At 36.7% G+C, this 26,717-nt stretch overlaps 1 protein-coding gene across 8 annotated transcripts in view; it reads right to left on the bottom strand.

Annotated features, from left to right (window-relative positions):
- Positions 1–26,717, bottom strand: part of CDIN1 (CDAN1 interacting nuclease 1) — a 282,241-nt gene that overhangs the window by 220,768 nt on the left and 34,756 nt on the right. For 6 of the 8 annotated variants that reach the window (XM_053224198.1, XM_027066891.2, XM_053224194.1 and 3 more), the window contains exons 2-5: positions 11,062–11,107; positions 10,109–10,173; positions 3,384–3,444; positions 38–110 (exon numbers count right to left, since the gene is read on the bottom strand). In XM_053224198.1, coding sequence (XP_053080173.1) covers positions 38–110; positions 3,384–3,444; positions 10,109–10,173; positions 11,062–11,107 — 245 coding nt within the window. The remainder of the gene's footprint in view (positions 1–37; positions 111–3,383; positions 3,445–10,108; positions 10,174–11,061; positions 11,108–26,717) is intronic. The other 2 variants (XM_053224197.1, XM_015066408.3) reach the window with 1 other exon arrangement.

The following is a 26,717-nucleotide window of genomic DNA, read 5'->3' on the forward strand; positions in this document are numbered from 1 at the left end:
AAGGGTACCACTAGAAAAAAGAAAAAAGGTAACTCACGTGGAGTTTCTTCGTGCTCTTGTAGAAACCTCTCTAGTATAATCCGAGCCATTAATGAGGGTGCATAGTCCACCTTTATAAAACAGAAGTAGAAAATTAAAACTGTCAAGTTGTGCAAGCAGTTGATATTCCAGTATTTTGTCAACACTGAAGATTAAGCTGATTTTAATCAACCACAGCAAACATCATTCATTAAAATCTTTCCCACTCTTGGTGGCTCCCATCATAACAAAATTATAACAAGTATGATCTGTGCTGTTGAAAATGGTACGTGGGTCAAATCTACTGAGTATAAGATTGGAGCAAAAGGATGGAACGACTTGGAAAGAATGTTCATTGAAAACAGTGAAATGGACTGTTCTCACCTCTCCTCACTTTTTTCCCACTGGTAAACATTTCCTTCCAATGAAATGTTTACATTGTTTCGAATGAAATTTCAAAAAAAATAAATAAATAAACCCTTCGGCTAGTGATGGTTTTCAGAAATTGTCTTAAATGTCCTTTGCCATTAAAAATACGGATTTTACTGATTTCAGTTTATTTTATCTTTAAAGACTTAACCAAAGTTTTGGTATAAGTGTTCCTTACATATAAAATGTCTTGGTTAATATCTCATTCAATACTGTAGAGATGTTAACAATAACAAACAACAATCCCTGTACTGTAAGATCACCATCCTTAGGCTTATCTGAAATGTTACCTATCAATTTAGTGAATAAAGAACCCAAGGAGATAACTTTTATTCTATAGGATCAAACAGAAAACAGGAATACTCAATCCAACAGTCATTTTAATTAGCTAAAAATGCATCTACTCATTTGGAAACATACTGTTTTCTTTTTGGTTCTCAGATCTTTTATTAACCATTGATTTAATTTCACCAGAAAACAGGCGTGTATTTTTCAAGAGCACTAACGCTCCCCTAAAACGAGCCTTTTTATGTTAGGTGTAGATAGCAAATGTTCCTCCTATATTATAACCATGAAATTTCTTGACAGTTTTTCAAGTTCTGTGTTCATACCAAAATTTTATCTTGATTTAGTAACTAGACAAAAAGGCTGGCTTCATTTGTATGAACAGTTTTTTCAAATATGTATGTACTTGGATGCCCTTAAATTCCCCAAGTAGAAAGAAATGCTTTCCACGAAGCTGCTTATTCCTAGTAACCCACATCAGAGCTGACACATGAAAAATGGTGAAATTACTGAAGGTAGTCCAGCCTGAATAAGGACTACCTTATTAGTTCAGGTACTTGCATCTCCCTAATTTTCATATTAATCATGTGTCCATCTTTCTCTGAAATAGGGCAATCATGCTTCATGTCAGAATTTAGCATGTAAGTAAAATTCATAGTGCTTCAAATCTCACTTGAAAATATTTGTGTGGAGAGAACAGAATGACTGATCTTATTATTACTAACAAAATGAGATTTCCTAAAATGGTCATTTCTAGCCTTGAAATAGGAAAATTAGTATTAAGATATTTGTAAAATCGACGATGACCACATCGAGTCCCTGCCCAAGTCAACAATACAGTGCGCCTGTTTAAGAGAGCTACTACGCACTGTAATGTCATATATTTCTCATCAATTTTTACAGTTTCCACTGATTAAATATATATTGACTCGTAAAGCATTACCATCACATCAATTGTCACCAGATGCAAGCATATGTCCTTTAAGCCTTAACTGTCATATAAAAATGGCAGCTTGGTTGTTTAGAAGCCATAATCTGGTCCGAGTTATTCCCAAATTTCCCTAATGCGGTAGCAGTCAATCAGAAAGTGCTATTATCTCTGTACTAATCTGCAGCCAAGGGAGAGAGGAAAAAAAAAAGTCTTTAACGACTCTTTATTTTCTTTGGCTAAGTATTCTATATATTCATGGTAAATAACAGCTTTACCGATACAGGAGAAAAATGTGTTAGTGGCTAAAAATTTTCCGTAATACTAGAAGATGGAACTTGAGGTCAGCCAGATAAGCAAGGCTCAATGGAAATATCCACTAAACATTCAAATGAATGTAAACTGCTACTATGTAAAACTTATGTATGCCAGCAGTATCGTCATCTATAACAATGAGTACCATGCTTGCATCATGTTATTTCTAGACGCTGTTAGCTCACTCTTTCTTTTCATAAGGGACGATCACTGAATTCCTAGTTACAGCACAGATACCTCAAGTTGTGAATAGAATCAACTCGTAACAAACAAGTCTGAAGACATTTAAAAACCACCTTGCTTTAGAAACAGAAAAAGTATGGTTTGCAAGGAAGAGAAGTGCATTTTATATGTTAACTATCCTATCAGATTGTGTAGACACTGCCTCAACTATTAAAACCTTCTAGTAAATGATAGGTAATTGCTCATTTGCTGACTGTGGTGGTGCAGAGCAGACAGAAACTGCGAGAGAAGCCATCCTTCCTTGCCCATGTAGCAAGTACAACTCGCTGCTGCCACAGCACTTAATGCGTGCAGCACTGAGTCATCTTTAATGCACACATGCATTCTCTGCCTTGCTGCTATGTTGCCCATTATAACACAACACAAAACCACTGCACACTGCATTCCGCCCCTGTGAGGTTTGCATAAGCAGCTCCAAGTGAGACTAAATCTTGTATTGCTCTCATTACAGCAGATAAATATTTCAAAGTTTAGGAATTAAATATTTTATTCTTTGGTATGCTCTCGGCCACTATTATGAGCTTCTCACAGCTTCTTCATTCATGGGAAATCTTTAGGGTTTCCTTTTCTAAATGTAAGACTATTATTTGTTTCCCCAAACAGAAAGAGATCAGAGTTAACAAGTAAGTTCAATAAATCACTTTATATTTGGTGTTACGAACAACAGTATGCTTCTTCATATAAAGAGACTTTTGTATAAGGCATGTATCTTTTATCATTATAAAAGTTTGCTAACAAAAAAAAAATCAAGTAAACATTACAGTTTTAAGTAAACAATGTCTCTCTTTATTTTCATAATAGCACAGATTTTCTCGGCCATACATCTCTTCACTTTACAAGGTATTTCTCACACTAAATTAAGACAACACATCCAGAGACGAGCATGTCTTGAGCTGTTTGGTTGAAATTTCCCGCAAAGAAACCAAGAAGCTGTTTATACATTTGCCTTAAAAGAAGGAGACTAATTATGTGAACTGACTTATTAATATATGAAGTTCTTTGTCCAATTATTAAAACTACAAAGAGACCGGGGAGCAATTTAAGTGTCTAATGCACCTCAAAATCTCTTTTTTTTTAAGGTTAATTATAATTCTAAGCAAAGCTACTCTAGATAGGCCCCTTAGGTTTTCGGCAGGTTTAAGTAAAATAGTAACAATAACATTACCTCATTGGCCAGCTCCAGGAGCACTGGGGCAGCTCCATTTCTTCCCACTCCATTCAGGTACCTAGACAGACAAAGCCAAGTGGTAATGTAGTGACAAGAAAAGGCCAGCATAGACTTGTCAGCATCCCCTGTGTGTACACGTTTCTCCTGGGCAAATGCCACGCTCAACTCTAGTTAAAGTATGTTACTGTCATAGGAAAGCATTAAAGGGAAAAGGAAAACAAAAACAACTCACCTCAAAACCACTGGCAACTAACTAACTGAAGTTCGGGGCACGAAGTATGAGCGCATCGGTCTCCCTTGTTTTCATCTCCTAACATGGGACAAGGAAGCGATTTCAAAAAGAACTGTCCCTAACACCCTGGCTCTATTATACCTCAATCACGTTATGGAAAGGAAATAAGTTTGCTCTTATGGTTTGAAAAAAAGGCATCCATGCACCCATCACACCTTTTTATTTTGTTTCACAGCACTGCTGACACCTTATTAAGAAACAAATGGAACAGACTTGTCATCGGTGGGTCAGCACACCTTGTTAGGCAATACAAGCCATCACCTTATCTGCCCTGCATTTCCGTCATAACCTCTATCCCTCCCATTCCCTAACCTAGCTAAAAAAATAACAACAACAACAACAACAACAACAACAACAAAACCTCTCCAAATCCATCCTAGACATGGAAGCCAGAATGATTTTATTTGTAAATAAAACTTTGGATGTGCCATTTTCCCACATTAAATCTCAAGATTAAATTATAATCACTCAAGACCTCTTGTAAATGTCTTCATGATCTGGTTCCCACCTACTGTGCTTGGCCAGCTTCATCTCTAGTCATTGTTCTGCACTCCAGCCTTCACCTGGAGAACTCATGATTCAGCTTACATTTAACTGTCTTCAATCTACCACAAGCTAGGAGTAAGTTAGGTGTCCCAAGGTACAATCGATGAGCTCCTTGTACATCTCTCCATTACTTAACAGAGCATATTGTATCTGCCTAGTTACTTGTTTACCTCAACCCATTCCCCAGTGTAAGGGTGAAAGCCCAAAGAGAATAGAGGAATTGTATTTTATTCAATTTATTACGCCTAGAACAGTTCTTGGCTTATAATAGGTGATTGCATTATACACATATATTTTTTTCTTCAATAAATGACTGATTTAATAACTTTCAACAGCCATATTGGACAAGAGAAGAGAATTAGGTATGGATATTTTCTCTAGAATATGCCATTTGAGTGAATAAATTAACAATATTTGTTTGATAGTAGAAATCAAACTCAACATATGAGACCTCCCATATAACTAACATAAGAATATACTAAATTATGTTATTTCACAAATATGTTTGTGAAGATGTATGATTTTTCTATAAAATAAATGGAATAAAAGCAAATTATTCAAGGTAGGGAGTCTCAGGATCATTAAAACTTCAAAATAAATTTAGTAAGTTCATTTCCCATATATTGGGGACTTTCTTGAAAAAATTATTTAGGAATCTAATTGTGAAATAAGCACTTTCAGAAAAAAAGACAAAAAAAAAAAAGGTAGCAAATGCAGTTTAGAGAAAGGTCTCTGGGAAACAGTTTAGCTCAGAATGTCACGCAACTCACAATTTCATTGCACTCACAGGCCTGCTCAAGGAACAACCAAAACAGTTCAGTCAAGTATGACCAACTAATCCAGTATTCATAACCACCAAACACGCACATTCTTTAAGGGTTCAGATTTCGGGTCAGATTAGTTAACCCTACACTGGTATTAGGATATCTTTATAACTTTCTACCTAACATTCATTTATCCCACAAATACTTGTGAGAGATAACTCATGTTGGGGCCTATTCCAGGTTCTGAGGAAGCAGCCGGGAACAAAACGTCCATGGTTCCTGCCATCACAGAGATTATATTTCAGTGGAGAGACAAACAATGAGAACACAGAAATAATATAATGTAATAATTTAATGTTATATACTACGATAAAATGTAAACTTAGATGGGTTGGTCAGAATGCCCATCTCTAAGGAAGTGACACTTAGGTAGAGGCTCCTAAGAAAGAAAGCAGCAGGCCATGGGAGGAAGAATATTCTCAGCAAGAGAACCCTAAGTGCAAAGTCAGGAATATGCCTGGGCTGTCTGAGGACCGGGAAAGGTTCTAGTGTGACCACAGCAGAGCTTTGAGAGCTGATAGGGAATAATGACAAAGAACAGCTAGACCTCAGACCACTGCCTATGCCAGAGAACTGTTTGGACTCAAAATTATATGTTTTATCTAAATGCTGCATTAACCATTATCCTGGTAATGACCAATGGAGAACGTCCATTAGGTTTAAAGAAACAGGAGATGGTCAAACTATAACCCACTATATCTGTATAGAAACATGTTCACTCTTAATACAGTGGACATTCCTAATTATGGGCTTACGCGACCTAGTTGCCAAGAAACAAAACCCCCAGGGTACTGATGTAACCCATCTGGGCTCCCTCAACCAGTAAACAGTAAAGGTCTGAAATGGAACCCTATCTGCCAAGGTCTACTGAGGTGCCTTCATATGTTGAAAAGGGTGGAGATGATTCTGACCATATTTATTCTCCAGCCTGTTTCCTAACTCTATCCTGCAGCACTTCAGGAGTACCGGGGAAAAGAAATCAAGTGAAAATTACTTTGAAGTTGTAGTTGTCCTTTCTGGGAACTTTAACTGTCCTCAAGTGACACATTTTATTCAAATGTTTCGATATGCCATCACAGGGGCATGCTAATTACAGAAAACATTCAGTAAGGACATGATCAGAAATTCCTAGTGCTACCCTTCTCTGCCTCCCCAAAGTATCTTGTGCAAACGTGCAGTGTAGACTTTTCATACCTTTATAATGGTATGTTTCTCTCTCCACTTAGACAGGAACCTCTTCGAGAGAGACCTACACAAACAGATGCTGAACCTTCATCCAACAGATCCTTAGCAAAGAGCTGCATTATAATTGAGATAAAAGGATGGGATTCTGAATACCACATTAAGGTGACCTGGGCCATCTTCCTAATACCTATTTGCAAATTAAAACTACTTTGCACAGAAGCGATGTGTCATCCTCTAGCTTTGCCAGAGGAGGACCAAGAAGTGTTTATCTTGTGGGTGAAACCATCCTCCCAAGATCTTCGTAGAAGGTCCACTTTATGTTTCTTTGAGTGTGAAAGATTCATTAGCATCTAAGATTAAAATAACATGTACAGATTTAAAATATTAAAGGCAAAGTTATTTGATCTTTATTATTTTCATAATAATAATTACAGTGGTAGAACTTCAAAACCTACCAAAATTCTATCCGAAGCTTACGGCTGAGTGTCACCTTTGTTGATTCTACCTTTAAAATTTCTGGAGCCCATTTCCACCCATGCAGCTGTTTTCCCACTAAAACAGAGCAGTTGAGGGCAGGCACCATGTCTTATGCACACCTGTATCCTTGATTCCTGGCATAGTAGATGAGACACAGGGAGTGCGAAGTAAATTGTGCTAATTAAATTAAAAAAATGGTTCAAATTTTCAGAAACTATTTATGTCAAATAATGTCGATAACATAGTTGAGCTAGCCTTTTTTCCATGTGAACAGCTGAATGAAATTCAATTGATCTAATTCTCTAAAGCTCATACAGCTGGCCCTCAAACAGTGTGTGCTGGGAGAAGGGAAAAGAAAGGAGACAACATTTCTGAACCTTGCTACTGATGGGGACTTGCAAATATGACCACTGGTGAATGTGTCTCTGCGAGTGCACACCAAGCCCATGTGCAACAATTTAGATGGAACGAAATAAATTTTGCCAGGTATGTTTTCTGTTTGGAAATAACATGCCGTTCACACAGGGAGAAAGAACGGAGTTGTTTTCAAAATGAACACAGAAGCTGTGTCTGCACATACACAACATGAAGAATTGAGGAAATTTCCTCAATAATTCAAAAGCTTGAGAAAATATTGTCGGCTGATATTTGGATACTTTGAATTTTCAGTTAACCATGATGGAATCACACGGTGGATTATTATATGGCTTATAAATACAGACTTCAAATTCTGAATTGAGATCATCTCAACACTAGCAAGAATGCAGAGACACAGAAATTCTCTGACAGTGCTAGTAGGAAGCCATCACAATCTTTGTAGACAGTAATTTGGGAACATAAAATAAAATCCTTATATGCTCATTGTACCAGTAATTACATATATAGAAATCTTAGAAAACTAATCCAAAATGCAAATACTTACGTACCAAAATGTTTACCACGGTATTATTTTTATATTACAACACTGAAAACATATATGTTCAACAGAGTTATAATTCAGTAAATTTCGACACTTTCACATGATGAGGTAATGCAATCAATAAAATGTTTGCAAAAAGCTCTCTACAGAGTAATATTATGTCATAAACATTTTTCTAAGTATAAAATTCAGGATTCACAATAGCATATACAGTATGACCTCATCTATATGAAAATGGATTGACAAAAGGCTAGAATGAAAAATACCACTGTGGTTATCTCTGGCTGCCACAATTATGGGCAATCACTCATTCCTTTTGAGACCATCACAAATGTGTTTAATTTCTATAATGTGCGAGTATTACTTTTTTCAAAGAAAAGGAATCAAAGAAAGTGTTAACATTGTCAAACTGCTTAAATATGTCTTGATATAACACAATTTGCCTTTATCACAATCAACTGGAAAACAGAAATCATTTAAGGCCAATTTACCTCAGAGAATACAGGGACATTTAACCATCACATTGACAAGGGGCCTGTACGGTCAATATGTCTGAAAGGTGACAATATAGCCCATCTCCAAGCACAGAGTACAGGGCAGAAAGTCAGGAAGCAGGGGGGTAAAGTAAGAAACTGGTGAGGCTGCTTTCTTATTAGTCTGTCCATTATATCCCAAATCTCACAGTTTTGTTTCAAAATGTTGTGACTCCTTGAAACAACTGAGATTCTCACGTTTAAATAATTTAAAGAAATACAAATATATTCTCATTATTGCTCACTCAACTGTGCATCACTGAGTAACCATATTTACAGGGAAGACTTTTATTTCTGGCTTGAGTGACTCAGATAATCCAATACAACATGTTCATACTTTGATAATTAAATGTACTTTTAAATGAAGCTAAATGTTAAAAAGCAGCACTTAGAGATCTCAGCAATCATCTAATTAAAATGGCCTTTTACAACAATGAAAATGATCGTCAGAGGACAGCCCCGCAGCCTACTGGTGGATCTCCAAATTTCTAGGGAATGCTCTATTTTCTACTGCTTATGTCAACAAGGCTTTAAAGACTGGACATGTCGTACTTTTATATGATGGCCTAAGACAGTAACTTTTACAAACAAAAATGTACTTTTTGACATGGAAGTAACTGTCCAGTCTTCCTTTGGAGAGTATGGATTCCAACTGGATTCCAAAGCACTTGCTGACTTCATAGCACTTTGGGAGCCATTCTTCAGTTTTTATTGATGATTAAGGTTCTAACGTTAACTGTTGGTGTCACTGAGGAGGGTATAATTGTTGAAAAAAATCAACTCAAACTTTACAAAGACTTGTTTAGAGGGGAATTCTCCTAGACACAAAAGTGTGTGTATGCATGCGGTGTGTGTATCTTTAGTGGATGCCACTACTGAACACTGAACATAACTCTAATACATGGTATAGTGTGTAATTTTTTAAAAGGATAACTTCAATAACTTTTTAATAAACACTTCTCAGTTCTTAAAAAATGACTTTACAGAAACATGATACCAACATTGAATCTAGATATTCATTTCATTCATAAAATATTCGTGCATAAAATCATTTGTCTAAAATTGGTGGTGTCACTCTCACCACAGACACGTTGATCTGTCAATCTTAAGTGTAATACCTTAAGAGCATATTTCAGACAGTTTTCCTTTCCAATATGTCCTTGAAATATTTAAGAAACCAGCCAACGATTCTAATGCAATCCATTACCATTTATGGTTGTAAATTATTCAGTCATATCACAAAGACAATAACCTTTTTAGAATCTTTTTAAAAGAGATATTTTAAAGATTCTGTTTTAGAAGAGAAGTTGAAAACTATTTATAATAAACTAGGCTGAAATTAAAGTATCCCCTGGACACTACGTTGTTGATTTAATACCCAGATTTTCTTTTTAAAATACAAAACCCCACTTAAAATGTGACAGTTGTATATTACACATCGTCATACGTCCTTACTTGACATGTCTTTTTTTAATTCTAAAATGGCAAGCCCAGTACCTATGAGTGTGCAACCAAATGCAAATAGAGGTGCAACCAAATTCAATCTTATTTTCGAATATATTTTTTGACTTGCTGATCTAAGTAAGAAATAAAACTTAGTTTGAGAACTTTCACACATATATGTAGATATGTGCACGTTGACGTACGCGTCTATACAAGATACACACTTAGAGCAAGTTTAAAGTAGCCAACTGAGATTTCATAATACTGTAAGGATTTCTTACACAGTATACGCACATACACCCAATCAAGACAGTCTCACCATATTCTTCAAACATAGCATTTGAGAAATCACTCAAAGATATACCTGAAGTCTCAAGTAAGACTTATATCACAACGCCTTGGAATGTTATACAGACAATTAATCTAGTAACCTAATTTATTCATAATTATTATTACAATTAATAGGTGCTATGATACCCTCTAGTGGGGCAGGCAGGTCATACCTCTGATAATAACTTTCGATCGCCTCTGAAGTATGATGTTTGGCATGTGTTCTTTTGATATGTTTCTGAAACAAAACAAAAAAGATCTTTATGTTGTGTCACACATCAGGTTCAAGAGCAGAATGACGTATTCCTTCATCCCAATGTCTAGCACATAGGGCCAGCTGAATAATAGTTTGGGGATCTGGGTGGCGGTGGGTCTTTTTGCCTTCTACTCTATGAAGCTATGCATTTTAATCCCTGCTGCTTGGCTGGGATGTCTTCAGACTGTACCACAAGGTACAGTATACATGTAAAAGCCAACGGGGTCACAGTAATTGAATCTAAATAAGTTTGCTTAGGGTTGCAGAGGGCAAAGAAAAACTTGTTCCCTCTTTCAACCTTTGTATTAATTTTCCCTCAATTCAATTCCATCTAAGTCCTCTGCACTCTAGTTTTACAATCCAATTGCCATTTTTAACCAGGAAGAACATTGCTTAAAAACAACTTATTTGAAAACTACAAAAAGTAATTCCATAGAGACTTGCCACTTGACTGACACCTGTCATCTCATGATAAATGACTCCATTTTCTGCCTCTCTTGCCTTCTGCCACTCCAGCAATGGTCATTTATCATCATCTCTGTCAGCAATGGAAAGCGGCACTGACAGTGCAAGTCAGCAAACATTTAGCACATGGAACCACGCAACACAGGGAAATTATTATTGTCAGAATAATAATGGTTTAGCATAATTTATTACAGGTCCACCAAATAAGCAAAGGCTAGATGTTATTAGACAGATGGATGGGTAGGCTTGGCAGGCCTCCACTGAGACGCAGGCGGTGCTCGATGTGGAAAGGAGAACATCCTCCAACCCAATCAGAGAGCTGGCAGTTCAATTACAAAGAAATAAAGGGACATTCATCATTCAATTAGGCACCTGTCAACCCTCACAAAGGAGAAAACTTCTAACCTGGTACTCCTGGGAGAAGATGCTCAGCAGAGTGGCCTGCGATTGACTGGAACAAATAAAAGAAGGACAAAGTTAATTACTGGAGTGCACGGCAAAGAAACAAAAGAGAAAGGAGCTTCAAAGGTAGGCCTGCTGCCCTGTAATCTAACAGAACATGAAAACAAGTGTGGAAAAGTTGTTCCAGATGAACACCTCAAACAAAGGCTTCCTGCTGCTAGGTCAAGGAGAGAGAAAAAGGGAAAGGAAAAAATATGGATGGCCTCACAGCAAACTATCATACAATTTAGATGTTTTTTAACTTTAGAATGATTATGAATCCTATCTGCAGCACGTAGCTATGTTAAAGGAGACCAAAAGGAGGCAAGGTGTATTTCCATCAGTAAATGGTAAGGGTGAAACCCCATGAACAGTGCAGAATGTGCAGTTCACATACTGGCAACATCCTAAATTTATTTTGTTAGTGGACACATATCCTCTTCCGCAGCTATCTTGGAGTCAGGGGAACAAACTTTAGCCTTCACCGGAAGTAGCACTGAGAAACCACCGGAACATTATTACAGACACTAGCAGGGCTGAAAACAGAGGTCTGCACAGCAGAAAGCCGAGGTCCTTGGAGTCCGTCATTCCCAAAGACTGCCATAAGCCTTATTCATCTAAGACTCCACACAATGTCAAACACCTGGCAGTGAAGCAACCTGGAAAACATTCTTCCCAAGTGGGAATTTTCCTCTCACAATTGTTAACATTGAGAAATGGAACAGAATTTTTTTTTTCTCTAAAAAGCAATCAATATCCTACTGCTACTCTTTTTGATTGCCCTCTGTAGATAGATCTACCTTATCATATCTTCAGAACAATTAATTATTTCTGATATATTTTCCTACTAAATGCTATCTGAACAAATTACAGTGTTAATAATTTGACTTTTATAGTACACCAAAGCACTATGAATAATTAAAAATTTTCTATGCATGAATGAAACCTCTTAAGCTCATCACAGGTAATTTGGAGAGTGTGAAATAACAATGACACCATATTTCTTTACTTGCTGCCACAGTGTTGTCGTCTTCCGTATACCAACATAGATTTGGCTTCTAATTCCTTTTCATTCTTATCAGATTACCAAGAAAACAAAAACAAAAACAAAAACAAAACCACTATAAACATTCATCAAGGAAAACTGATAGTTACTAAAGAACCGTTTCAATAACTCAAAAGCCCTATGTAATGATTGAATAAAATTATAAACTCATTATAATCCAATTTTTTTCAATTTCCCCTTAAAACTAGAAACCGTTCTTTGAAAGAGCCAATTCTAACATCTTCCTATTATTCCTGGCTTGCGTGAACTTCATGGGAAATCACATGCCCCAGGTAGGGTTTCTGACAACCAACTTCTGGGAAAAAAAAAAAAAAATGGCAAAATTAACCCCAAATCTTTATAAGCTACTGAATAAGTCAGTATGTTAGATATTTATGTGCAATAAATACACATCTCCTCATTATACTGCAAAATATAGTTAGGTTAGCCATTTAGTGATAAACAAAATATTAGTCTCTAAGTATCAGAAAATATAATGGAAATAAATGTGCTTGTATAGGCAAGTTGGGGACCAATGAGCAATGACCAATGACTAATGAGGAGGAAACAAAACTGTGAATAAAACAAAAGTGTACATGTGGACATCAAAAATGGGAAGGGTAAGAGACAGCTGGAGAAATAAACCCAGGAATAAAGACTTCAGCATGATAAGATGTTCAGGAGTTGAGGGTACTGTAAAAATGGAGGATGAGATCATGTCTTTATCCAGGAAACTACCTTTAAAACTGCTTAGATTTCAATTCAGCTGAAGCTGTGGACACAGCCTATGGAGTAACCCATTTTCTCAATGGCCAGAGGGCTTAGAGAGAAGATTCCAGGAAGAGGTAAAAACTGGTCTCGACATAGAGTAAATGATCTACTTAACATAGTAACAAAGACAGACAGACCTGGGTCCAAAATGCTTTGGGTTTGGGTGACAAGACAAAGCTGTATAGGGCTGAATGTCATTTGCTGGGTTTTTGCCAATCAGACTATGTGTTTGTTCCTCTATGTGCTAAGCTTATAGAAGAGTGTTCTGAACAAGCCTCACACCTTAAAGAGCAGGAAAGTATTACTGCGACGGAGACATTGATTGACTCCAGTGTATATTACTTGTTACTTTCCTCCAGAGTGTTAATTCTGATATACCAAAGGGAAAGAGGCAAGTGGAGAGAGCCATCACAGTCTTCAGTGGTACAGCCACGAAGGGCTTCCCACATCTGCCCTTCTCCCACTGCAACCTCCCAGTGTTTGATTTGACTGGCTAAGAGGGCAGGAGTTTTGGAATAAATTCAACAATCAGTAGGTTCGCAAGGAATATGGCTTTTAACCAAAGAAGAGGGGAGAAAAAGACAATATATAACTAAAAAGTCTATCTTGAGTACCACAATCAGTCAGCAGTATTCACTGAGCATCTTATAATGTCCCAAGGTCATGCATAAGGAGAAATATGCCATCAAAAATTTTAAAAAAACATTAAAGGAAACATTAAGTAATTGACTTACAGACTTTCAACATGTACATGCAAAAAAAAAAAAAACACAAAAGGCAAAAATTTGAACACTGTCAAGTACCAACATATTTTTTAGGGATCTAGTGAAGCAAATCACACTGAATCTCACATATTTCAAGACTACATTGGCTTTGGAGCCTATATGCGTCACTAGCGTATACGTGTTTTAAATTTACATGTTCAAAAATACAGTCACTTATTTTGTACAAATGCCCAAGATATATTATTTAAAACCTCTTCAAAACTCAGTTTTGTCTTTTTTCCCATGCTGCCCTCCCAGACTAAGCACCTCACCCTGCAGCTGTCTGGGAAAAGAAGAGCAAGCCGGTGGACCCCTAGACTGGCTATGTAAAATGTTGCCCGAGTCACGTGTAAGTGTCTGCATGAGCAGTAGCAGTCATGTTGCAGCAGCGGGAAACAAGCACGAGGTCAGAGCCGAAACAATGAGCATCAGCAGAGACGATGGAAAAAGCCCAGGTCCTTGAGAACACTGTTGAGCTGCTCAAGCAACCATGAATTGCACTGAGCACCCTCCATACTTCTTCTGAGTAATAATATATGCCTTTTTTTTTTTTTTAAACCTTCAAAAAGAAGAAACAAACCCACCCAGGTGTCTATGTGCCCTGGAAGAAGGAGCCATAATGGAGGCAGAATGAGAAAGGGTACTCCATCATGACGGCACGTGCATGGGGTGCAATACGTGGAAAGAGTTCTAATTCTCTAAACTGGTAGGTACTATGTTTGGCTTCCTTAACATTGTCCCTCTGCTTGTCGCTGTGTCACCAAGTTGATGTGCCCAGAGATCATAAATTGGGGGGCAGGGGGGTGTATATGATTTTTCCATATAGACTTTAAATACTGATGGGGTACTACGTACCCTCATTTTACGTTGCATTCAGGACTCTTCAAATGCCAGGTATACGACAAGGCAATACACCAGCTCCCCATTCAAAATTTAACTTAACATGTCCACAAATCCATCCAGCTAAGATACTCAGTAACCTGAAGGATATTAGAGAAAATGAACATCAGAGGGTTTCATGAGTGCTGCAGAGACTAAGAGCAGAGCTGAGCACAGACTTTGTGGCAATGCAACTTTCATACAAGGAGGAAGTCCTCAAGTTCCCAGGTGGAGACTTAAAAAAACAGAATCTTAAGGAAGAAGATACCACACATTTTATGTTCCTCCTCTTCTCAAATACCCAACCTCTGAAAAAAAGACCATAAAAAAGTAAGTACCATTACTTAATTTTCAAGTTCCTTTTGCTACAGAATCTGGGAAGCTTAAATGTCTACACCCTACTGAGCTCAAAATTCTCTGAGCAAAATAAATATTATTTCTGGGACTCACAAAGCAGTAAACCAATTAAAGGGACGTGAAGTAGGATACTCCTACAAACCAAGAGATTTGGAGACCTCCCAGTTACAAGCTGCAGCCTCTCTAAGTCTGTGAAAGAGTGCAATGGAACACTGGCTCTACGTGGTTAATGATGCAGAGTACTGGTCAGGGAAGGTCTTCTATGAAAGCAATGCATCCACCCTCCCTCGCTCCCACCTTCCTACACACCTACGCACAAATCTGAAATGGAGAGCCTCCCCACCCCCACCACCCCCCGCCGCTATGCAATCAAAATGAAACTGCCTTTCCAACACTTCCCAGAAATCAGTTCTACAAGGCAGGTATACAAGTACCTCCATTTGAGCATTTATATGATATCACGTTACACTCCAGACAACCTGCGAGGTAGGCATTGTTGCTTTTTTCATAGAAAATTGAAGCCATGGGATGTCAAGCATTTTGACCAAATTCCATGGCCTCAGACAATATTCCCTTTTTAAAAAAAATCAAACTGCAGGGTTCCTTTTACCAGCTACATAAAAATGCTGTTCTTTTTTGTGTTGAAATATAAAAGAACTATTGAATTCAGGAAGCAGTCTAGGATTAAAAAATTGTTGGGTAATTTCCATTATTCTCCCTGCAGCTAAGGTATGTTTTGTTAATAACCACACCATTGCCTGAAGTGTCTCTATGTGAATGCATACATGTCTTTTGCTCAAAATGTTATTTACTGCATACAAAGCAGCTTTAAATCCTTCCTTGAACAACACAGTATAAATAACCCAATCAGTCTTCTCTATAGAGGACAACACCCTCTACAAGTGCTAATTTCATGAAATAATATTTAATGAAGAGTTTCTTGGTTATAAAATAGTATGCATTCTATGTAAAAAGCAGAGATGTCCATTGTTAGCATTCTGACATGAATCTTTCCTGTGTTTTTACTCTGTGTCTGCTCTGTGTGTGTCTATGTGTCTAGACACACACATTTTAAAAATTATGTGTTTTGAACATATCTTGTAAAATACCTTCATTATGTAAGATATTAACATTTATATTTGCTATTACATATTTCTCTTTTTAAACTATTTTTATTGTGAACAAGACACATTTCTAAAAAAAACATGAAACAGTGGGTTAGTATATAAAAAACAAAAACATACAGAGCCACTAGGTCAACAGATAGAACACTGCTAGCACCCCAAAAAACACCCTATTCAATCACCAACCTTTCCTTCTCACAAATGAACCCGATCTTTCTGTTAATCTCTTTCCTGCTTTTCTTCGTAGTCTTACCATCCAAATATGTATCACTAAGCTGTACAGGTTAGCTCTGCCTTGTGCTAACTTTACATTAATGGAACCACAGTGTGTTCTGTATCTGGCTTCTTTCATGCAACAGTATGTCTGTGAAAGTCATCCAGTTATTTTCAGGGCAGTTAAATTGTTTTCACTGTTACACAGTGTATTCTATTGTATAAGTGTATACCACATTCGTCTCGTCTCTTCTATTGTTGATGGACATCTGAACTGGTTCCAGTCTTTTGCTAATGAAAATAAGGTTGCAGTAAACAATCTTGCCCATCTTTATGTGAAAAAGTGCTCGCGTTTCTAATGAGTATATATATATAGAAGTGAAATTCTGAGTCATCTGACATACACATTTCTTGCTTCCGTAGATAACTATCAAACAGTATTTCCAAGTGTTCATGACAATTTTAAAGTCCCACCAGCATTAAAGGACAGTCCCCATTGCTGAGCATGCTTGTCACACTTTCTTTCAATCCATAGCTTGTTTTTTCATTTTCTTTACGAAAAGAAGTGCAGAAGCCTTTAATTTTGATGAAATTCAATTTATCAATTCTTTGACTATTCACACTTTCTATATGTCTTTTCTAAGAAATCTTTGCCTACCTACAGTCATGAAGATATTTTCATACATTTTCTTTTAGAAGCCTAATAATGTTAGCTTTTACATTTAGGTCTATGGTCTATCTTAAATCTGTACATTAAGACAGGAATTGCAGTTTGTTTTTGTTCTTTTTGTAAAAATATCTGCTTGACCACATACCACGTGCCCACCAAATTATCACTATTGCCTTTGAGGAAACCAAGTATCTGAGGGTCTATTTTGGGACCTTCTAATCTTTTCCAGTAATTTATACATTTACCTTTACACAGATACCACATTGCAGCTAAGCCATTTAAATTTAATGTAATTGCTGATATATCTAGGATTAAGTTGATCATCTTACTGTCTTACCCACCATACACTCTCTATCTCTCCTTTCTTAGTTTTCACTGGTTTAATACTTACTCTTCACTATTTGAACACCAGCAACTTGGAAGTTGTACATTCTTTACAAGTTATACTATTTTTTTACTGATTATCCTACATAATCATATGCCTCCTCAAATGATCAAAATTTATTATTAATTAGTGATGAACTGCTGCCTGGAAAATACAGAAACTTTATGATACTATCTATAGTTCTCCTCTCCTGTAATATAAGATAGTATGGGCGTTGTTTTAATTCTGCATATATCTTAAAATCACTGCTATTGTTTTATACAGTCTCTGTTTACTCAGATATACCAACATGTAAACCATTTCACTGCCCTTCATTTCTTTCTTCTCCATTCTTCCTTCTGGAATAACTTTTGTTTAGTAAATCCATCAGTACAGATGTGTAGGTGATACCAAATTTTGGCTCTTTCAATGATAAATGTATCTTATTTCTCTATCTGGTTTCAAGAGTTTTTAAAAAACCTTTAGTTTTTAGGATTTTTCATTACAGTATTTTGTAAACTCCTGCTAAGAATCTGTTGAATTTCTTACATGTGGCTGGATATCATTCATCATTTGGCGAATATTCTTAACTGTTATTTCTTCAAACACTGCTTTAGCAATCTCCTCCTCCTGAGACTACAAATACGTGTACTGAGCCACCTTACTACATCCTCCAACTCTTACTCTCTCTTCATATGTTCCACCTTTCTGTTATTCTTTGCTATTCTATGTTACATTCTGGGTATTTTCTTCTGTTCTATCTTCCAGTTCATTAAGTCTCTCTTCAATAATGTCTAATTTGCTGTTAAATCCATCCAAATTTGGTTTGTGTATTTTCCACTTGTAGATTTTCTATTTGATTATTTTCCAAATAAGTCCCTTGTAGTATGCTTCAATCTTCTTAACTCCTTCAGTAAAGTCCAATTATAAAAATGCTATTTAGTATTACAGTAAGTAGAGACCCTGTAAGTCTATTTCTACAGCTTCCACTAGCTTTCATTCATGTTGTCATGTCTACTTATGTGACTGAATATCTCTCACTATATGTCATTCTACTTGAAAAACTGGTTTATAAATAATTTGAATACTAAAATAATGTTATCTTTCTCCAGAGATAATTCTGATTTGATTCTGGGAGCAAAAGAGGTCTAGGGTCAGCTTAGTCAATTTCAGGCAATAATTTTGGGGGCCAAGGAGGTGAACCTCAAAATGACATGTAGATGTTTTACTTTCAGTTCACATTTACTCCTAGGGTATAGCTCTTTAGGGTCCCATCTTGAAGTGGGACATTTAGAGCAGCTCCCACCTTGGTGGCCCCTGCTCCTTAAACCTTGTCTTCTAGCCCTACAAAACTATTAAAAGTTCTGCTCAGGACTTGACTACATCTCATGAAAAAAACCATTAAATTAGAATTCAATGATTAAATAGTTCCCTAAAAGCCCTTATTTTCAGAAATTAAAAACAAATGCATTTCAAACTAACTCATAAAGAAGAAATCATGATGGAAATAACAAAAATACATCCAATTAAGCAATGACGGTGGTACATACCAACAGCTGTAGGAAATCTATTTCAAAGATTAGATATTAGTGTGAAAAGAGAAAGGAACTGATTTTATTCTAGGAGATTCTAGCTAACTGGAGATCTTAGCAAATAAATTAAAATTGGAAAATATAAAAGAGAATCAAGAAAGAAGAATCAAGGGTACCTTGGCAGCTCAGTCAGTAAAGCACCCAACTCAATTTCAGCTCAGGTTATGATCTCACCGTTCTTGAGACAGAGCCCCACATCTGCAGGTGTTAGCACAGAGCCTGGTTGGGATATTCTCTCTCTTTCCCTCTCTCTCTGCCCCTCCCCCACTCATCCACTCATTCTCTCTCCCTCTCTCTCAAAATAAATAATCTTAAAAAAAAAAGAAGAATCCAAGAGGAGTTGGATCAACTGACCTTTAAGATTCCTTCCTGCTCTAAGTCCTGCCCTATTCCAAATGTTCTGATTTAGTTAAAATCTTAAGTATCCAGACTTATTTCCTTTCTAATTTATTTAGGTATTAATTTTTAGAATAAGCCATAACATAAATCAGATAAAGAATAAAAAGCCTGGGTGAGAAACACTCACTTTCTCTTGCAAGACCAACTGTGTGGTCATTTTTCTTTAAAGCAATCCCAATAACTTAAACACAATATATAAGTAATAGATACATTTGTAAGAAGTGTTTATTAATTCTTCCTACAATTATTTCCTCTGATTTTTTTCCTTATTTAATAAATCAGATTAAGCTACATGATAAGAAATGCTCAAATTAGGTCTGTGCTAATTTAATTATGATTGCAGAGACAGAGAATAGGTAATGATAGATGAATAACAACAGCTGTATATAGACATTTATAATCTTTCCTTCGTTGGTTAAAATTCAACTTACTTCCAACTCTGTATCTTCCACCATGTTCTTCATTTACTTCCAAGTATGCTCTGTCTTCGTGAGCCACACCTGCCTATGTTTCAAACTACTGTCCATCGCTGTTTCTCTTCATGACTTAATGACTTTACCTAGGAGGACTTTGGTTCCATAAATTCTATTCAGCCTCCACTCCACAGCAATCTCACTTCTGACTTCACTTTTTAGCAGAAGCAAAGGTCACAGAGACTTCCTCACCACCAAACCCCGAAGACATATATATATATTTTAATATAATTTATTGTCAAGTTGGCTAACATACAGTGTGTCAAGTATGCTTTTGGTTTTTGGGGTATGTCTACCCCAATATGTCTATTTCTTATCCTAACTGACCTCATGACAACATTTTGCTCTTATTATTATCCCTCTTTTCTTTAAAAAAAAACTTTCCTCCTATGAATTCCAGGGTACAGTTTTCTAATGATTTTCCTTCTACCCTGCTAAACGCCCATCTTTCTCTCTCCTACAGGCTGCACATCATCTTCCCTGTGGTTTCCCAGAATGTCTCTTCAACCCTCTTCTCTTTCACCCTACATGCTCATGCTGGTGATGGCACATCCTGCTGTGTTCCCATAACCACTTCTGTAACTCCCAAATATGTTTTTTCTGATCTCCATCTCTCCATAGACTTGGTCTCCATTTTATTGCTACTTATGGCATATTTCACCTATTTGGTTACAAGTATCCTAAAATCAAATTTACCACCACCCCCTCTCTCCCAGAAATGAAGTTCAGCCCCAACCTCTCTTAAACGAATTATTTCTATAAACAGACGCCTGAGTTAGAAACCTCTGGGTCACTCTTGATTCTTCCCTCTCCCACACACCTCACCTATCAAGTCACCAAGCCTTGTTGATTCTACCCCTGAAAGTTGTTCATATCTACTCAATTGCTAAATAGCTTCCTGATTCACTCACTTCCCTTGCTTCCAGTCTCTATACCCTTTAATCCAACCTCCAATTGACCAACAATGCTCCTAAAATACACATCTAATTACATTACCTTTTGGGCCTGAAAATCCCAGGAGGTTTCAACTACCTATAGAATGAAGTTTGAGACACCTGAGTGGCTTAGTCGGTTAAGCATCCGACTTCGGCTCAGGTCATGATCTCACAGCTCTTGAGTTCAAGCCCCACATCAGGCTCTGTGCTGACAACTCGGGAGCCTGGAGCCTGCTTCGGATTCTGTGTCTTCTTCTCTCTCTTTCCCATCCCCCCACGCCCTGCTCACACACACTCTCTCTCTCTCTCTCAAAAATAAAATAAAAACATTAAAACAAAGAATGAAGTTTAAACTCCTCAGCAGAGCACTCAAAGCCTTTCTCAACCTAACTTTAGACCACTTTTTTCTAGCTTCTCACACTCCCATCTTCAAACCCCTAAGCACCCCTAATCTTACCACATCATTATAAATCACCATGTTCTTTCTGGAGTCTAGAATGTTCTTCTTTCTTTATTCTACTTGGGAAAACTTTTACTCTTTCTAGTAATAAGTGGGCTCAGGATACTCCTATAGAACATGCGAGTATTATTAAATCAAGTTATTTTAGTGAAAGGAGTATCTCAAGAGATGAGATATTATAGGACTTCTAACCCAACCCTCTCATTTTAGAAACAACAAAAGTAAAGGTAATGGAGACGAAATGATTTGGCCAATGTTACAGAAAGCATTATCATATAAATCAAGGAAAAAATAAGTTGTGCTACAAGCAGGGCTTAATGGAGTAATACTTTGTGTTAACAGGTGGGAATATCACCTATTTTTGTTATTTCAGTAATCATAATGTATCTATGACCAATGTGTATACACTAAACCATAAATACAAACAAAAACAGATACTATGCTAGAACATATGTTGTATCACCAGGAGATCCCAAACCCACAAAGTCCCCACTTCTCATCACCAAACGATGTGATGAACAGGAGATCAAAATTATTATTTTTTTTCTCTATGACAGTTCTTTTTTTTCTAGTACAAATGCAAATTTTAAATGTGACTCTACAATAATAAAGTGTTTTTCCAGGTAATGTGTCATTTCCCGATTCAAGACCATTTTTTAGTCCTTCAGAATACTAGTTTTCTCTTACAAACTTCTGATAGATATCTTTGTGTCTTCCATAATTATTTTTTAAACAATGGGGAACATCAAAAGCTGTACTATCAAGGGAGTACCAATAGGAACAATCATTTTCATTCTGGAAGTGCTTAAAATCAAATTGTGAAAATCACTTGATATTTCTAAGTCTCACTTTTACCATCTATACATAGACTTAGGACTGATGAACTCATTTTCATCTCAAAAGTTCTATGATTTTTATCAATTCTGCAACTTCAAGGTTTAAATTTGTTAATTTTCTCTCTGCTTACAGCTCTAAAACTTTTAAGTATAGTTTATCAAAAAACTGTGCCTTAATCCTAATAATAATGACTTGTAATCATGTTGACACTGGACATTTCTTTGTGGGCCTAACATAACAGGTCTATTCTAGGTCAATAGCTAGAGTGATTAAATTGTTTATTAAGACTTCTAAGCATTTAAAGTAATCAGACCACAGGGTGAGAACATGAAGGAAAGTAATTAACTCCTTTCATTCACCTGTGATTATAAGGTACCATGTCCCCCAGCAGAGGTTAAATAATCACCTCCTGGGTCTAACGCCAAAACTATTTTACTGCTGAAATCCCAGTCTCTCCCAAATTACCTTATTTTTTTGATACAAGTCTGAAGACAGATGTTTAATAAAAGAGACACCAGAAGCTTACCTTAAAAGTTGATTTTAAAAAATTTATTTTTTACATATAAAAATATATGCATATGGAATAATATTCAAACTCACAATTATTCAAGTATTGAAAGAGTTTTGTGGGGGTTTGTTTTGTTTTTGGAGAAGGTCTCTGGCTTGAACTAAATAATCCCAGGAAAAGAGACAAGTAGGCCATGAGAAACTAAAAAGGCCCCCACCTCAAATTGAATACAGTTTCAAATTCAATGATTGGTTTGGGTCTCAAGATTTTTATCATGGTGGCCGATGCTGAGGAAAATACAGGTAACCCTTACATTTAAAATGAGTTTAGTTTCAGAAGGGTATTTGTCAAAAGGGTTTAAGACACAAAATGAGATACCAAAAAACAATAGTACCAATTTTTATTACAGTGACAAAATCACTTCTCTAGCAAACAACACTCAGCATAATTCAATAGGCCATCTATGATATTATTACCTTGAACGGGATGAGGCAACTGTCACCACTAACTGATAATTGCGATCTTTCTACACACTGTGTCATTTTGCCTTTTCTTCTGCAAAAGACTTAGACCTAAAATAACACCAAATAACAATGTTGATTTTTCCTCAGTAATATCCAGTGCTAAAAAGATTACTGATTGTGATCCACTTCAGACAGTTTTCTTAAAACAGCTGCTTATCAAAGCCAAATAAATTAACTTCACTTTCTCAAGTATTTAAAATAAAAATTTACCCGTTCTGCCAACTCTTGTTGTAAATGAATGAATGAACATCTTCAGGCTAATTTAATTCTGTGACCTCAAGCACAATTGCCTTAGCAACCTTTCCACGGAGTAAAAAAATTTAGAAATATTGTTTAAAACCATTTAAAAATTTTCTTATTCTTCTTCTGTACAAAAGTATGCATTCTATACCCCTAATCTTTCTTAATTTAATAGGTCAGAGACCTTATATAAAATTAGTAAAAATGACTGGCCAAATTCACTTTATAGTTGCTGTAATTTATAAAAATCACACTATCATCTTTACTTTTTTCCTAAATATTGTTATATTAACATAATGGTATTAATAATTTCATACTCCTTCCCAGTGTTTTATTGCCTACTCCCAACCTCCAATTACCAAACTGATGCTTTTTATTTAAGATTTTAACAAAGATTTTAAAATTTTAACAAAGAAATGCAGGAATACACACTCAAGTCACTTCCTGAAAACTTAGTGCTTTTACATAGCTTCAGTTGTGATCTTATGAGGTCAAGCAAACTATTTGAAGCTTCAGATGCTATATTTTCCCTACTACATTAGTTTGGGGGAAAAAATGTAGATTCTCAATCTTCTCTAAAAACCTCCTCATCATCATGATATGGACTATAATTAGTCCACAACCACCCCACTTTAATAATAAATGCTTAGAATATTAAAACAACAAATGGAATGCCTTAAAATACATTAAGCTCTTCTCTTATTAAACACAAAATTTTAACTCTTAACCACAAGCCTTTTACTCTTAATTCACAAGCAAATCCTTTTGGCAGTTAATCTCAGCACTTAATGTCATTCACTCCAATAAAACCAATTTTAAATGGCTGTAAATGCCTTCCCTACTTCTCTGTGTCTTCAGAGAAACCAGAGGATGAGCAGAGATGGAGTTCAGTCACAAAGACTATGCACAACACGATTATGCTTCTTATACACTAACTTCTTAAAGAATATTCTACCTAGAACTTTTTCGCATTTCTGTTGAACTCCATCCGTTTAACAAAAGAGTAGACACTCAACAAATACCTACTATCTTGGTGATCGTGTGATGCTGATGACAAAGATAGCAATGATGGTGAAGAGCTTCTTAGGTATCAAGCTCTGTTTTATTTCATTTCTATCACTATAATAATAGACGTAGTAGTAGTATTTTAGACACTGAAGGGTAGGGGTGAAGTATCTTAATCAAATTAATAAAGTCAGCATGTGAACATATGCTCTTCATATGGCATCCAAGAGATAAAATTACCTTCAAGAACCAGTACTCTAGTATCACATGATTCTTAGTTAAAAATAATCTACTTAATCTAGCTTCAACAACAACAAAAATGGATCCTGCATCAAAAGCTTCCAGCTTTTCACCATTAAGTTCAACTCCACAGATCTGAATTCATCACCCAGGAAAGTTAATGTGCAACTAGTAGTGACTAAAAATGAATATCTCTTTAGCTATAATTTGAAGTGAAAAAAATTACATGTAAAGTTATATTTATATTATATTTATAATTATAACTTTAAGTAAGCATATGTTCAGGGTCTCTAAAAGAAGACATAATTGTATAAAATGTGTAAGAGTTTGGGATTACAGATAATTTCTTTATTCTTTTTTTATGCTTTTTTTTAACGGTTTTAGTATTATTTATATAAGAAAAAAAATTCAGAGAGGAGGGGCGCCTGGGTAGCTCAGTTGGTAAAGTATCCGACTCTTGGTTTCAGCTCAGGTCATGATCTCGTGGTTTCACGGGTTGGAGTCCCACCTCGGGCTCTGCGCTGGCAGCACAGAGTCTGCTTGGGATTCTCTCTCTCCCTCTCTTTCTCTGCTCTTCCCCCATCCGAGCTCTCTCTCAAAATAAATAAGCTTAAAAGTTTTTCTTTTATTATTTTTTTTAATGTTTATTTATTTTTGAGACAGAGAGAGACAGAGCATGAACGGGGGAGGGTCAGAGAGAGAGGGAGACACAGAATCCGAAGCAGGCTCCAGGCTCTGAGCTGTCAGCACAGAGCCCGACGCGGGGCTCGAACTCACGGACCGTGAGATCATGACCTGAGCCGAAGCCAGACGCTTAACCGACTGAGCCACCCAGGTGCCCCAAAAGTTTTTTTTTTTTAATTCAGAGAGGAAAATATGCCTTTTCTTGATATATATGTAATATCTTAAAAATATGACAGGGTTTCATGTATGTTCCCCAAAAATATCATCCAACCAAAAAACACAATAGCAGATGCCCCCTATGCTACAGAATTGCCATTTATGTTGTATTAGAGTCTCCCCAAATTTGGATGTGCCCAGTGCATAAGCAGCTACAAAAATTTGTGTATCCCAATATTTAGAAAAGCTGCATTTGGATATAAGAAGCTTTTTTTTTTCTCTTCTCAGCATCAGAATGACCCCCAGCGGCTTGCACTCCCTTCCCAAATTGGAGGAAACCAGAAAGACTGGCTTCCCTGACAGAAATGCTGAGGTAATTCAAGACAGCATCCACCTGGGGAAGAAGCTGTACCTTCTAGAAGCACCAGGCTCTACCTGGTTCCTCCTAGAGCTGCTTGACCTGACGTCCGTCCACCCACAACTTCCACACCAACCTTAACCTCACAGAGAAGAAATGTTGAGTAGCTTTGGCCAGACCCTCCAGCACCTGAGGTTAAGTCCCATTTGCTGTTACACTGGCTCTTATTTCTCCAGACTCAACCCACAGACCACTGAGGTGAAATATGTTTCCCAGAATTTTTGTGTAATGGGGATCTTGTCTTTCCAAACTTCTCTAGTGTTACAGTTACTTGAGAATTTGCTCTGGACAGGACCTTATGTCCCAACCCAGTGCCAGCCTGGCTGCTGGGCCCTGCTCCTTAGGACAGAACTCCCTACAAGTGCTTCTCTCTACACAACACCTGCTCTGTTTGCTCCCAACCTTTTCTAGAGCAGTTAAAGGGGGAGTGAGTATCTATAGGCAGGTCCAATCATCCATACCCATCCACAAGCCTACCCTAGTCCCCTGAAGAAAACTGGATCATGCCCAGCTTTGCCCTATTGTGACAGTAAAAATGCTGAAAAGTCCATCTGAATATACACACTTTCAGTTCTAAGATACACATATCAGGGAACATATACTGAAATCTACTTTTAAGTGTAATCATCCTGAAGAGGATCAAATACAGGTGATGCTATGAAGAAACAAACACCTTACTTTCAAAAGTTTTTGTCTTCAAGTTTCCCACACATAAAATTCTAACCACTTATGGGTAGTCATCATTTCAATGAATTGTGTCAAACGAAAAGGGAAAAAGAAAGGTACATTCACCATGAGGCTAATTTATGGTCTCACTAAATCCAGCAGACTGAAGGATTTCATTTAGTCTATCATGAATTCTTAGACCAAAGCAATTCTATTAAAAGCCCTCAAAGAAACACACACACACACATTCTCTCTCTCTCTCTCTCTCTCTCTCTCTCTCTCTCTCTCTCTCTCTC

This window comes from Acinonyx jubatus, chromosome B3 (genome assembly GCF_027475565.1).
Source record: "Acinonyx jubatus isolate Ajub_Pintada_27869175 chromosome B3, VMU_Ajub_asm_v1.0, whole genome shotgun sequence".
NCBI classification, from domain to species: domain Eukaryota; kingdom Metazoa; phylum Chordata; class Mammalia; order Carnivora; family Felidae; genus Acinonyx; species Acinonyx jubatus.